Source organism: Cygnus olor, chromosome 13, assembly GCF_009769625.2.
Source record: "Cygnus olor isolate bCygOlo1 chromosome 13, bCygOlo1.pri.v2, whole genome shotgun sequence".
NCBI classification, from domain to species: domain Eukaryota; kingdom Metazoa; phylum Chordata; class Aves; order Anseriformes; family Anatidae; genus Cygnus; species Cygnus olor.
The window spans coordinates 16,204,592-16,218,706 of record NC_049181.1 but is presented as its reverse complement, the minus strand read 5'-3'; the positions used below and the strand labels follow the sequence as shown (position 1 = coordinate 16,218,706).

The 14,115-nt window shown below is 42.7% G+C and overlaps 1 protein-coding gene across 1 annotated transcript; it reads left to right on the top strand.

The window, feature by feature from the left end:
• The first annotated feature begins 1,973 nt into the window (after positions 1-1,973).
• LOC121077078 (protein shisa-1-like) lies at positions 1,974-6,122 on the top strand. The gene is made up of 2 exons (XM_040571872.1): positions 1,974-2,482; positions 3,369-6,122. Exons 1-2 carry the CDS (start codon positions 2,218-2,220, stop codon positions 3,851-3,853), a joined length of 750 nt encoding a protein of 249 aa, XP_040427806.1. The 5' UTR covers positions 1,974-2,217; the 3' UTR covers positions 3,854-6,122.
• The last annotated feature ends 7,993 nt before the right edge of the window (positions 6,123-14,115 follow it).

The following is a 14,115-nucleotide window of genomic DNA, read 5'->3' as shown; positions in this document are numbered from 1 at the left end:
AAAGACTGAGAAAGCTGAGAGTGACAACATAAGGCATTAGAACAGAAACGTAACAAGGCTTTACTCCTGTAGTTCACAACCAGCATCCTAATGGTAGTGCTTTTTATCCCATTGAGATTCAAAGCAGGTCACACATTATGTTATAGAAGCATATACAATTTTTACACACAAATAAATTAATCTGCTTCTGCTGCAGTTGAGCGGACATCACAGCACAGGACAGTCTGTGACCAACTGAAAGGAGAGATTTTGAATCAGGAAACAAATGCCCCCTGGAAGATGCACAACCACACACACGCAGAGACCTCGCCAGGAGCTCTGTATTTAGTTTAAAGAGTTTATCCCTGCTGATTGAGGTAATGTAATCCCATGCAGGAAAAAATACGAGATGGCCATTAGTTAAAGATAGTGTATATGCAGAGAGGAAATGATGCACTGGCAACTTTCATTCAAAGGTCGAATGCAATAAACAAGTTTATGCATTCCTTAGCATTTGAAAACCTGACTCAGCAGGAGTCCCTATACTACTTTAATGGGGAAGATGGGAGGAAATGATTGCATCCCGTTGTCTTTTCTGAGGTACACTGTGTTCCCATGAACTCTGCAAAGTGCTACATACATGTTTAAGGCCTTTCTGAGGTTGTTTTCCCCACAACAAGAAATAATAAAGTTAGCAGTTAGTTTGGCCTAATATTGCTGAGGTTGAATGTGTGGATAAGCTAGAACTTGCCTTTAGGTAAATATAGCTTTGGGCTTAAAGTATCGCTTCAGTACTTTAAGAGTCCAACCCACCACCGTGTATCACTCACCTCCAGCTGTCTTTTAAAGGGTGTTGGGGCTGCTTGGTATTTTCTAGGTGATGCTCATGGATTAGGTCCTATGCAAATCAGGCAGCATTACATTTGCAGAGCTGAAACGCAGCAGGGTAAAATGCAGATCTCAATTCACTGAGCAGCATTTGGAAAAGTCTCTAGTTCTAAACAGAAATTTCATTTAATATCTCTGAAAAGATGGGAACTCTCTAACCAGGTTTGCCAAAAAGCCAATTAAAAAGTGATGCATGAAAGGTAACCGACTGGCAAAGGTGATGAGTGCTGATGTCTTTTGCAGATTGAAACTCAACTGAACCTATGAAATCGTTAATAAAGCGTAAATGTGGAAGCTGTTATCTAATATTGAAACAAAAATTATCAGAAGGAAGATAATTTTGAGCAAGTGTTTCTAAAAGTCTGCATCATTGGACAGCCTCCCTCCACAATCCATGGCAAGACTCCAGAACACTGAGCAGGAACCAGCTTTTCTGTACAGTGAAGAATGCATTTTGGAGTCTTCAAGCAAGATACAAATACTGCTACAGATTATCAGGATATTGGTCCAAAAGATAGCGCCCTAACTTCCCGCTCTTCAAAGGGGTCAATTAGCAACAATTTTCGTCAATGCAGTTAAGCACAGGCTAGCCTTGCTTCAGACACAGTTCCTGTCTATAGAGCAAGTAGTCAGGAGAAAAATCCACGCGCACAAACGGTCTGGTTTTATTTCTAGTTGAAAGATGAAGAGGTCACTGCCACTCCTGTGCTGCTACGGGGTCTTTGTAAAACTGCTTGTCTTCTGATCAGTCTTTACCAATTTGCACCAATTACACCTAGGAGCCCTCTGGCAGCTGGTGATGTCTATACTTTCTTTCCTTCTGCTTCTGAAATTCAATTTCTCACTTGTAATCAGGTACTGTGCCCAGCTCAGTCCCTCGCATTCCACCTCTGACCCTTCAGCTACTCTACAAGTCTCTGCACGAATGAAGCCTTGGTATCGGGCTAGCCCTGGGCTTTTTGTGTCCCGCACTCTTTAGCCTTGCTAACTCTGCCGTTTTTAGTCGAAATGCCTACCCGTGTGAGAGATGCACCGTCTTCCAGCAGGAACCAGTGGCTGCTCCCTACAGGAATAAAGGACAGAGGTGAGGAAGGTGGAGCTGCAAATGGTTTTCAATTAGTGGGTCCTTCTCTGCTGCTGCAGGGAGAGGGGATTAGAGGTGGGTCATGAGCCAAGAGATAAAACCTCCTGAAACAGGAGCTGGGCAGTGCCTTGGTGGGCAGCTGGTGGGCTGGGAGTGTTGGACTCTAGATGCTTAGGGGTGGTCCTGCCTGCCTTTAGTTTCCTTTTTAAAAAACAAGAAGGGCAGAAGTGGTCCAAGCAGCTAGAGGAGGCTGTGGGCTCCCCACCATGGTAAGGGGGTATCTCCTGGCCCTGCTGTTGGCCCTACGAGGCAGCCCTGGGCACGCAGGGGAGTACTGCCACGGCTGGGCCGGCAGCCCGCAGAGCTGGCACCACGGCTTCCAGTGCCCGGAGCACTACGACAGCCCGGAGGCTGCCCTGTGCTGCGGGACCTGCACCTTGCGCTACTGCTGCTCAGCCAGGGAGGCCCGCCTGGACCAGGGACGGTGCCCTGGGGACCAGCAGCAGCCCAGCCCCAGGCCCCCGGTGCCAGGTAAGTCACCGTGCCCCTTGCAGATGGGAGGGCAGATCAGGTGTGCCGTCCTCTTTGCATCCCCTGTAGCAAGCCTACCTTGGTGGCATCAAAATCATTTCTTCTCTTCAGACCTCCAGGGCTATCCCCAGCTGGGTACCTGCCGCTGCTGGGCCCTGGGGAGCTGGAAGCATTGCAGTCGAAGTGCTTGGAGACCTGTACAGGGCTTCTTGTGGTGCCTGCATGGGCCAGAGCCAGTCACTGACTTTCACTGGGAAGACAGGACAGCTTGGGGCTTTACTCAAGGTGTTTTTCTGTTGGTCTTACTCTTAAAAAAGCTTCCAAGCTGCTAACAGAGTAGTTTGGTAACACCTCAGGTGCTTTAGCACCGGTGGAGTATGTGTGTTGCTAACTAGTTTCAGCAATAAATGAATGTGGCTGCCTCCAAGTAATGCATTTGACTTAATTTCTGGCTTGTAAGAATACCTGTAACCCTCAGACCCAGATCCCATACAAACCAATGGCAATTTTTATGTGTGTATATGTATAAAAATAAAACCTTCAGTTAATAGCTGTATGTTATAACTCTGTTAATCTTGCACAAGTGAACTGTAGCTGTGACGCTGAGTATTGGCTTATATGAATGCTGAATGTTGCAACACTTCTTGCGTGGGTACAAACGGCAGATGCTATAGGACTGACTGGTCTGACCCTGTGTACATCAGGCTTTTCCCAAGGAGCTTGCCTTAGCGGCTGCCAGTTTCTGATCTTTTTTGCTCTCCTCTAGCAAGACTTTAGAGTAAAACTGCCCTGGCCTGCTCCCTGGTGCACGCCTTAAGAACAACGGAATATAACCTAGAATACCCCATGAATGAATGGCTGACTAACGTCACTCTTCTATTTTCAGTACCCGTGTACCTGCCATTCCTTCTTGTTGGATCTGTGTTTGTGGCATTTGTTGTTGGTGGTGCCTGTGTTGGAATTTGCTGCTGCAAGTGCTTAAAATCCCAGGATGAGGAGCAGCAAAGTGGACTTGCACCTGGTCAGACTTGGCTACTAGAACCTGATCTTCCTTCTCGCCTCTCCAGCTCTAGCTCTGCCACCAGAAGCTCCCTGAGTAGTGGCCCTCAGACCAGCAGCATCTGCACGACTCTAGCCCCCTCTCTTCCTGTCATTGCCTTGGCTGAAGACGCTCGGTTCTTAAGTTCTCCACCTCCCAGTGGGCAGCTCTTGTACCCTTTACATGCCAGCCACAGAATGCCCCCTGAGCACACCACGCTAGCAACTCCAGCACCCTTCCTCAAAAGAACAATCTACGGGCACGGTGCCAATGCGTGCCCTATCAGCGCACCACCAGGTGACCGAATGATGTACTCAGGAGGTCACGTCTGAGAAGACGACGCATCAGTGCACAGCTGGGGCTGGATTCTCCTTCACTACTATAAAAACTTCTTTGGAACTGAAATGAGGACTTGCAAGTGTTTAAAGGCATTACGAAGTGCGCCAGTCTTGGTTTTCCATATTTCCAAAGATAACGTTTTTAGGCCCTTTGTTTTTAACCTGTATTATTTTTAATGCAATCGAAAAGGGTGAGATTCTGAGGACTTTATTCCTGTTCAAGGAATGACTGAATCTGTAGAAATGTTTCACTCTTCACCTACTCCTTTCAAGCTGCCATACCGTGCCCCACGGGACATGTCAGAGGACTTGATTTCTGTTCCTGTAGCTGTGTCACTTCTCAGCAGCTTCTGTTAGGACAGGGAGGCGTGCCTCAGTGCATTTACTAATTGTGGACACAGGAAGACTGTACTTTATCTACACACTTCTATCAGTGACCTGATTCAAGATGGTAAAACACTGCCAGTGGTTTGCCTGCCCCTGATGAGCTAGGAGCAACTTCTAGCCCTAAATTCAGTAAAATGTGTGTTTAATACAGATACTGGGGGAAGGTAATAAAACAATGTATGTTTCCTCTCCTCTAACGGCCTGGTAGTCTTTTTTTCTTCCTCACATCATTGGCCATTTCAAACGGATAATGAATTTTAGGGAAAAGTAAACACAAAAGGAGACTCCAGTCAGTCTGAATCTTCAGTTTTCTGAATACATGCTGGAGAAACTTGCCTACTCTGACTCTGTTAAGATGCATGCTGCCTGACTGCAGCCATCCCCTTCACAGCAGGACGCTGACAGGAAGAAGTTGTCAAAATATACTACTCACTGCTGGAGCGTTTTAATACTTCCTCGCAGCACAGAAACCCGAGTGGTTATACTGTGAAGGCATGGTAAAAGGCCTCCACAGGTGTTAGCACTAAGAGCAGGGACCAAGGCTTAAAAATCTTGTGTGTATAAAAAGAAAATGCTAAAGCCTTTCCTGTGTTAGTAGTGCCTATCAAAGGGGAAGCTGGCACAATAAAGATTTGTGGACGCTTCACTTGTAAATCAAGGGGACTGATGCTCTTTCACAAGGAATGTGTGACCTTAGGCTACTTTATGCATATTTTACTGCAGAATTTTACTTCTTGCTCTAGCGATCAGCATGTCCTACAGTCATGCTAAGCTCACATGTATCCTGCCACCCAAGTCTGTAGGGGCAAGCTGACATAGCTGGAGAACTTCCTGACTTTTTCGTGGGTGTGAATTAGAAATTCCACAATTTAGCTGACCCAGGGCTGTGACTTAAGCTTGCCTGCCCAGTTCCTCTTGAAATTGGACTAAGAATATAAGCACGAAAACAAAATACCCTAAAAATAAAAGCTTTCCCAAAATACCAAGTCTCAAGTGTTATCTGCTTGCTTTAGCTCTGAAAAAATAACAAGTTCAGGCTTCAGGAAACACTAGCTTGAACTTAAAAGCTGTCGTCCTTTTTACAGTAAGGGAAATGTCATTGGGATTTATGGATAACTATGCCAATACAAAGTACTGCAGCAGGAATGCTGATTTTTAAAGTTAGGTTTCAAACTTGTATTGCTGGAAGCACTTAGAAAATGGTTTCATTTTTTCTAAAGTACTTGTTTGCAGTTGGCTTAGGAAAATCTGCAGCGGAATGAAGTATTTTATCTGGTTAACGGTCAATCCTGACAGTACACAATGGCAAAAACTCGAGGCAGTTCAGAGACAAATAAACAAGATATCCTTCCTGATGCTCTTTGTGCTGACAGATACTCAGCTAGTTTTATCAGCCAGTGGTTGTTCTAGCACAGCTTTTCCTGAACTAGAAAGGTAAAGGGATATGTGACCCGATAGGCAGTACACCTAAGCCTCATACTGTAGTGTATGTAGGCCTCACATTGAATTCAACAGAAATGGAAATCTCTCCAGGATGCAGCTCCAGGAGAAGGTTTTAAATTTAATAAGGGACCAGAGCAATAGCTTTCCGGATACCATAAGGCAGAAAAGCGTCAAGAGGTTCACTTGTAACCCTAAGCAATTAAAGAGAAGGAAGCTGATCAGAACTGAGGAACACACAAGCTAAATGCCTCTGTGCATGCTGCCTTAATTGCTCCCCGGCTAGGATTAGCAGCGTGTTTGGAGTCAGCAAGCCTTCCTCTCCCCCACCTTTCCCTGGATGCTCTGCACCACAAAAACAGACGGAAAGCAAGCTGAGTGGCTTAGCTGAGCACTCTCTGACAAAGGTGGTTTGTTTGAGAGCGCAAGATTTTCCGGCTCCCTTTCACAGCATTTTATACAAAATTAAGATTAACGCTTTCTGCAACAACACCAGGTCAAATATTTCAAAGGTTTGATGTTTCTTTTCAAGACTGCAACTTGGGGAAAGGGAAGCCACGAAGTAACCGATTCACCACAGTCCAAGGGCTGAAGAGATATTTTTAAGAGCCATTTGCCTAATGTCTTCCACCAAGCACCACTGTAAACTCGGATTACCTCGGTCTTGATTAGCATCTGCATTAAAATCAGAGCAGCCCATGTGGGCACTAAGGAAAAAGAACAAAGTATCTTTCATGTAAATGTTATCCCTTTACTAATTTGAGGGGCCTTGGTACCGAGTTTAGCACATCTTTAGATAGATGGGATATGTTCATGCTAATTCCCTTTTTCCTAGCTAAACTGCCTCTCCTCGTTGAAGCTAAAGAAGAGGTACTTAGCAGAGCTAATAGTCTACTTACCACCTATTGTACCGGGCGCTTTGCTTTGTTTGCTTAATGATGCCCCAATCCCATTCCCCTCGACTTCTAATTAAGAAATGATTTAGACTCTTTGCTCCTTAATCCCCAATAATGACACAGGTGATCTGAATTGTTCCTGGTGTGTTCTCTCTGGATTTAGGAAGAAAGAATTTAGTAAGAGCTAAGAATTGAAAAGGTGAAGCTTTAGCCCTCAAGACAACTTTGCTGAATGGAACGAACGGTGTCGGGCTGCTTTCTTACAGGCTTTGTCTGCATGTGGTCTAATTCCCTGCCTTTGTTTGAATAGTGGCTTTAATTTTCTTTAGCTTAATGTCTTTCTAACGGATCTGGGATAAACTAAATTGTGTTTTTGTTCAGATTTTTAGACAAATTTAAACAAACTAGTTTAAAATAGGAAAATAGGACAGGTCTGAAAGTTGCATATAATCGTGTCTCCGTAATATTCCTTTCTTTCTTTTTCTCACTGGATCAATACACAGCACTGGCCGATCCACTCTGTCCTACTAGAAAGCAAGAACAAAACAACTTCAAGAGTTTTTACTTCTAATTCTCTAAAGCCACGATTTTTAAGGTTTTGAATAAAAAACAACCTCCCTTTCTGACCAATTATGAACTATTTTCCTTGGAGAAAACTAAGGTACAGGGAAACTGTACAAGGTTCACCTCTTTCAAGGCCACACAGTGTATTGGCAGGACTCTGAATACGTTCTGGCAATCCTGGCTCCATAGCTTTGTTAAGTCTCCTACTGGTATTAATGCATTAATTGCATTATTGCAATTAATATTGCAGTATTGCATACTAGTATTAATGCACTATAACGCATTTTGTTGGTTAAGAATGCTGATGGATATTTGCCTTGCATTAAGAGACAGATTTGCTTTTATTCAGCACAGCTGCAGGGTTGTTGTTTTTTTTTTTAATGTAAAAATGGAGTTGAATGTTACCGATACTGTATGTTTTTTTATGTTTATGCCAAGTGCATCACAAAGATCTGCAAAAATTCATTCCAATCAAGTCAATTCAACTTTGAGCTGCAACAAGAACCCCCTTTTATCCTTCTCATAGAGCTACGCTGATTTGCTGTTCTTCAGGATCAGGTATTCTGGCAAATGGATCAGAAATTGTCACAGTGCAAAAGCCCACCAAACCTACTGATTTCTGTGAGATCTCAAGCCAGGGAGAAGGAAGTTATACTGTTTCCTTATGTCCTTCCTTCAAATGAAGCTAATTACAATGGAAGTTCAAAGGTGGAAAGGGCATATATTTCTACGGCAGTGGAAAATGGCATATATTTCTGTTACTCTGGAAGTGTTTGGATTGTCTTTACATCACCATTCCCTATATCTATGAATGAGCACTCTTGCCAGTGCACTTTGTTTGTTCTCTAAATTAAATAAGCTCTCTTGAGCTGGAGCACTGGTGGCGGTTTCAGCCTGCACAAAGCGCTGCCAGCTAGCTTCTCTCCCTTTGATGCGTGATGGCTAGCACGGTAGCCTGGTTGCTGACTTCCAAGCCTCAGCAATCCAGGCCGTGATTGCCTAACCAAAAATAGATGACAGCAGCCTGGCACTCCTGGGTTCAGATGCAGAGAGAATTTGGAAATATTCTTCTTTTCCTACCTAAGAAATATGGCATGGAGCTGCATGTGCTGGCCTACCTACCTATATGCCTGATGTCTGCCTGCATGCTTTCATGTTGATGGGCACGTTGATTTTGCTGGAATATCTTTTCTCTTAAGCCCTTAATAGTCATTAATTTTACTGTCAAATTATTTCCAAGTAGTTCTCATAAAATGGGACAGCCATTCCCTGTTTATAAGAGGCAGGAATGGGTTTTATGGGGGCCAAGCAGAGATCTATCCCCCATGACACCAGAGTCTAATACTTGTTCCCTCATCCTGGTTTATGACAAGGATCAGAACCCAGCTCATAGGTGTTTGTGGTTCAAAGCACCAAGACATTTGCAAAGCTTTTACAAATGAATGATGACATGTCTCAGTATGAGACTTTTGCATGTGTAGATGAAATTACAGTATGTTCTCCTAGCCTTTTTTTAAATTTGTCAGGCAAAATTTGTGAAGAGTAAGGTGACAATGAATTTGGTGGGCACTCTGGAAGCTGAAGTACAGAATCCTGTAGTCCATTCTTATACTTTACTCATCTTTACTCTGTTGGAGCCTAAGGAACTTGATTCTGGATCCAGGACCTCGCTATGGTTGGCACAAGACCAGGTCCTTGCCCATAGGTGCTCAGCAACGTCACTTCCAACAACATTTTACAAATACAAGCGTACCACTACTTTGAAGTGGCAAAGTGCTTCTAGTATAGATGTAGTTGTACTGACAAACGTACATTTTGTACCAATTAAATTACCTGTAAGAACAAATCGAGCTCTAGAACAGCTGCACAGGATATTTTCTTCTTATATCTCCATAAGGGAATAGAATTGCTTGCTAGGGCACTCAGATACTGTCATGATTTTGTCTAACATAGAAATGCCAGAAAAAGCCCACAACGCAGACAAAAGACAGATGTATGTCACTTCATTACTTTCATGGACTGTGGCAGGCTTACTTAATTTCCCTGGTCTCTTCAGTCAAAGGGATATCTGATCCAAATGGATTTGGAGGTTTGGAGAAACTGGGATTCAGTTCTACACTTAGCAGAATATACAATGCAGACAACTTTGGATTTCTCTGCACCACATCTTTGGGTTCTGCTTATTAAAAACCGTCACAAGGGCCACATATATATTATCCCTCTCCTCTAATGGGGTTCTTATTTTAAACCTTTCTTGTTGGGCATCTATATGCAAGCCATTAAGGATGCAAATCTATGGTCATGTGTATGTGGGAAAAATGTAACAGTTCTACTCTCAATATACCAAACCCACTGGTAAGTAGTCTGTCAGCAGCAGAAACTAATGAAGCTTGGCTTCCTGTGGGGTTGCCTTGTGTTTATATGGTCTGATGCTTAATAAAGTGAAAAATGAGTGAAGCTTTTCTAAGGCTTGGCTACTCATGGCAGCTCACTTTCCTGCGCTGTGACATCCTGGGTGAGTCCTACAGATTACCTCTCTCTCTGGGAGTTTTAACAGGATTTGCCTCTTCCACCTGGATTCCTACTTTCATTAAACTTGCAAGAACTTCATATCTTCCAGATGTCAGCTCCTGTATCACGTATGCACGACTTGATCAATGGATTCAAAAGGTACTGGGGAAGATTAAAAACAGAGACTTGATGAGTGAAGCCTTGTCTCCTTGGGAGTGTGCGGCACTAGGTAGGGGAACCCTTCTTTAACTGATCGTGTCTTTGCAACACAATTTTAAGGGTTTTGTTGTTATTTTTTCCCCTGTTCCCTCATTTTCTGAATTTGAGTATCACACTGTAAGGATCTTGAGCTGGCTATTATACAAAAGTTGTGTATCCACTCCCACTGGAAGGATGCGAGGCTTTCCTGTATTAAATGCGTGGGAAGCTGCAGTTGTGAACAGCTTTCTGTTACAACCATTAAGCTGTTCGCAGCATTTATATTACCAGTATAACAGACAGGGAGATCAAACCAGAGAGATTAAGGCCTAATTCTCCTAGAGCGGTCCATTAATACTTGAGGGGTTTTGATTTTGGGGTGTCCAGGTTGAAAAATTGCGAACTGAATTGCAGAGGCACCCAAGGCAGGCGGGTTCAGTAGGAGCAAACGGGAGCAGAAGGTGTTCTGACCTTCTGAGTCACCCTGTGGGCACCTCGATGTGTGTGTTGCAGAGCCTCCCAAACCAGATTTTGCTTAAGAAACTCGGCCTTGAATGGCCTTTAATCATAGTTCCAGCTACACTGCCTCTATTCAGACAACTTCACCTAGTTATGGAGGCTGTGGTTTGATTTTAATGTGAGATAGATGAAGGACTAGGTAATCTGGCAGTGTAACTTTGATGGAATGAGGCAGAACAACACGATCACACGTTTTATCAGGCTAGCCAAAGCGTAAGCTCAGGTGTCTGTGCAGCCTTTGTGGTTTGCGTTGGCTTTCTGCCAGCTCTGTAAAGATAAATGATGCCTGGTATGTCATAAAATCTGCTGAGAAAGTTATTATACAACATTTTTAAAACAGACTCAAACCAAACAGAGTTTGCACTAGTTCAAAGCTTTGTTCCACACGTCGTCAGAGCTTTTGATCAGGTACAACGTGCCAAAAATACCAGATTTACCACTGGTAGAACTACAGGCTTAAGTTATCAAATGAATGTGTGCCCTACAAGAGAAGCCCTGCACAAGGCTTTACAAACTACATCGTTGATTTTAGTAAAAATAAATCTGATCACTATGAGAATTTTTATAAGTACTGTAATCAAAACCAATTTATATTGGAATTTGGTATGCAGTGGCAACAGTCACAGTTGAAATTCATGAAACCTCAAAGCTTCCACCCAAGCTTTTCCAATGGCAATGAGTTTCTGCAGGGGATTAACTGAATAAATTGGATAAGAGACTCATACAGTGAGTAGGAGAAACTGAACTTGTGGGAGTTTATTTTCCTTGCACTCGTTAAGGAGCAACGATCGGATTTCTGAAAGCAAAACCACTGTGGCTCAAATAGTGTGGGTAACTTACAAACTGATATTGCACCAGGGAGGAAAAGTAAATGCAAGACTGCACAGATGACCCTGCTTTGTAAGCTGGCCTTTAACCCACGAGACCTTCAGCAGAACCTGGGGGGAATTCTCTTGCCCTACTTAATAGCTTTATGCTTCGCTTTCACTAAAAGAGCTGTTTCTACCAAGTCCCTTATTTCTTACAGTTTCTTAAGCCCCATGATCAAGACTGAAAATGTCTGATCTGTACACTTGGATGCAAGTAAGTAGTTCCAGAAAAATATGATCTAAACAGTCAATTCACAAGCAGCAGTAGTCTCCTGAGGAACATTTTTAGGGAGGCTGTCTCTGTGTATGGCTTTTAGCAGAACATGAGTCAGAAGTGCTACCAGGACGATCCACACATACAACCTCAACATTCCCTCTTAGTGAGATTGGACACAGAGTGATAATCTGCCAAAGACCTTGGCTCTAACCTAAGCAAGGTTTTTACATTGATAATAAAGTCTTTGAGGAATGGTGACTGAATTCAGAGGACAGGTACAGTGGTTCAGGATGGCTGTAAGCAGACAAGTATAACAGGATCTGCAATGTGAGTGTGAGTATTCAGGACTTACCTCCAAAACCAGCGGTGACTCTAAAAAGGAATCACCTTACCTATCACAACAGCTGTCGATAATGTGCTGGGGGGCACTAACTCAGCATTAGCAGCAGATGTGAAAGCAAAACAGGGCTGTTGAGCTCAAACAAGGAGGTTGAGGAGAAGAGCATCTTTATGGCTTGGCCACCTTACATACCTGTGTTCTCAGGAGCAGCGATGGGATCTCCAATCAAACCGTAGCTGAACCTTCTAGAGATGGCGAATCTGACAAAGACGGTGGATGCTTTACCTAGAAATTTTTAAGATGTTATTCTTTTTAACAAGCTGTGTCTCAGTGATCCCTGTGCTTTACTTTTCTTCTATGATTTTTCCATTGATAAAATTCACGAATTTAATGAACTTGTGCCAACTTTCAGACTATAGTTTACATAGGAGTGGAAATACAGCATTATTACTTGAAGAAATGTATCCATGTATATTTAGGAACAGACAAGGCACTCTGGAGGCAGCTATCAAGCAGATAAGGAGAGGGGTGCAGGCTGTGCAGCATCTCTTCTGTCACACAACAGACAGTATTTGCTATGCCAGGCAGTAGTTTTATACAGTTTTCAGCATTCCTTTCTTAAATCTCCTCTATCATTCAAATCAACATATTGTTTTCAACATATCTGACTTAATTTTGAAACGATGGCATGTAAATATATAGCATATTATAGCTCTTGGAATTCCAGGGCTTTTCAAACCTCATTCTCTGAATCACTCGGCTTACAAAAACAGGCCCTGAAATCCAGCATAAAAGAGAATCCAGATACACAGACTGGAAGCTATTAAAATAAACAGATGGATGGTTTTGATTCCCTCCAGAAGAGAACAGATGTGGTTGCATGCATAAACATATGCATTCACCCAAATTAAACATAATACTCATTTTGTGTTTATCTCATAGCTTATCTCAAGTACATGAATTAAATATCCTATTAATGTTTCGCATGCTGTAGGTCAGCATGCTTTGGCTTTCGGACTAACTTCTGCAATAATGAAGTTACCAAAAAGTTGCAATCCTGGCTGTGAGACAGCACCTTCAGGTAGGTACAATTCATTTGTCATGTTTTTCACAAAGCCAAGTCAAACCAAAATAACCTAACACAATTAAGATCTGGCAAAGAAACATTTTCAATACAGTCATCAGCTATGTAACTTTAGTCGGAGCACTACTTCTGAAAGGTGATGGCTGGACAACATCCTTGGGACTTCTTTTAACAATTAAAGCGATGAGGATAGTACTTCATGCACAGGTCCTTTTTTTTTTTTTTTTTTCCCCTGTATGAATATGAAACTGTAGTCATCAATCTCCTGTTAGAAAAATGCTATGCATAAAAACAGATGAATTGGTGGAAATATACACCCAGGGAAAAGTTACACTTTTCTATGCCTCTCTGAAAACAGCCTAATTCAGCCAGGGATTACAAAATTCATTACCATTTAGTTTCCTATATGCAACTCATATTGTGAAATTTTTGAGCTTCCTGATAACTTTCATTGTCATCCTAAGAGCTTGCTTTTGTGAAGCCTGTTTGTGCTTAAAAAACTTGAGCTGATTATTCATCCTCATGCAACTAGAAGCATGTGAGAATCAGGCAGGAATTGTTAGCTGTGGAAAACAGCTTTCTTCTGCTTCGTCGGACAGAACAAAAACCTTATTTTTAATGTTTTAGATTCTCTCTGGTAAATCAGTACAATTTCCTGAACCTTCTATGGCTGTCTGTAAACTTGTCTATGATACATAAAGACTGGACCCTCCCTTCTGTATTGTTTTAAGATTAATATGTTTTTTATGTGAATGGCAACATTTCTAGAAGAAAAGAAGGCCCACCTTTACATTACAGTTTCCTTTCTGTGTGGAAGGTTGCACAAAAATTCCCAACAAGCAGTTGATTTTATCATGTGCAAGATGGGGGATTAGACTAGATGATTTTTCAAGGTCCCTTCCAATCCCTAACATTCTGGGATTCTGTGATAACTCTGCTTTCCACTGATGACAGCAGACTCATTTCTCAGTTCACAGACTAGCTCTTTGGCTACCCATGAATGACACGCATGCCTCTTGCTAAGGTAGCTCTAAAATGGTCAGGTACCGTCATCTGCTGCGTGCAGGTATTGCTGCAACAAATCATTGCAGTTCTAAACCTTTGCCACGCTAGATAATACCAGAAATATTCAATACCTCTATTACTGCCCTGTGATACTAGTCTTACGTCCTTTGGATGTCTTCTTCCATCCCAGGGGATTATTAACCTCTGCTGGGGGACCTCTCTGGGC

What these genes read in the sequence shown, in the direction of transcription:
- LOC121077078 (XM_040571872.1), top strand. Translation starts at nt 2,218, where the DNA reads ATGGTAAGGGGGTATCTCCTGGCCCTGCTGTTGGCCCTACGAGGCAGC. An exon ending in CCCCAGGCCCCCGGTGCCAG is followed by an intron (nt 2,483 to 3,368) that starts GTAAGTCACCGT and finishes TTCTATTTTCAG; the next exon opens with TACCCGTGTACCTGCCATTC.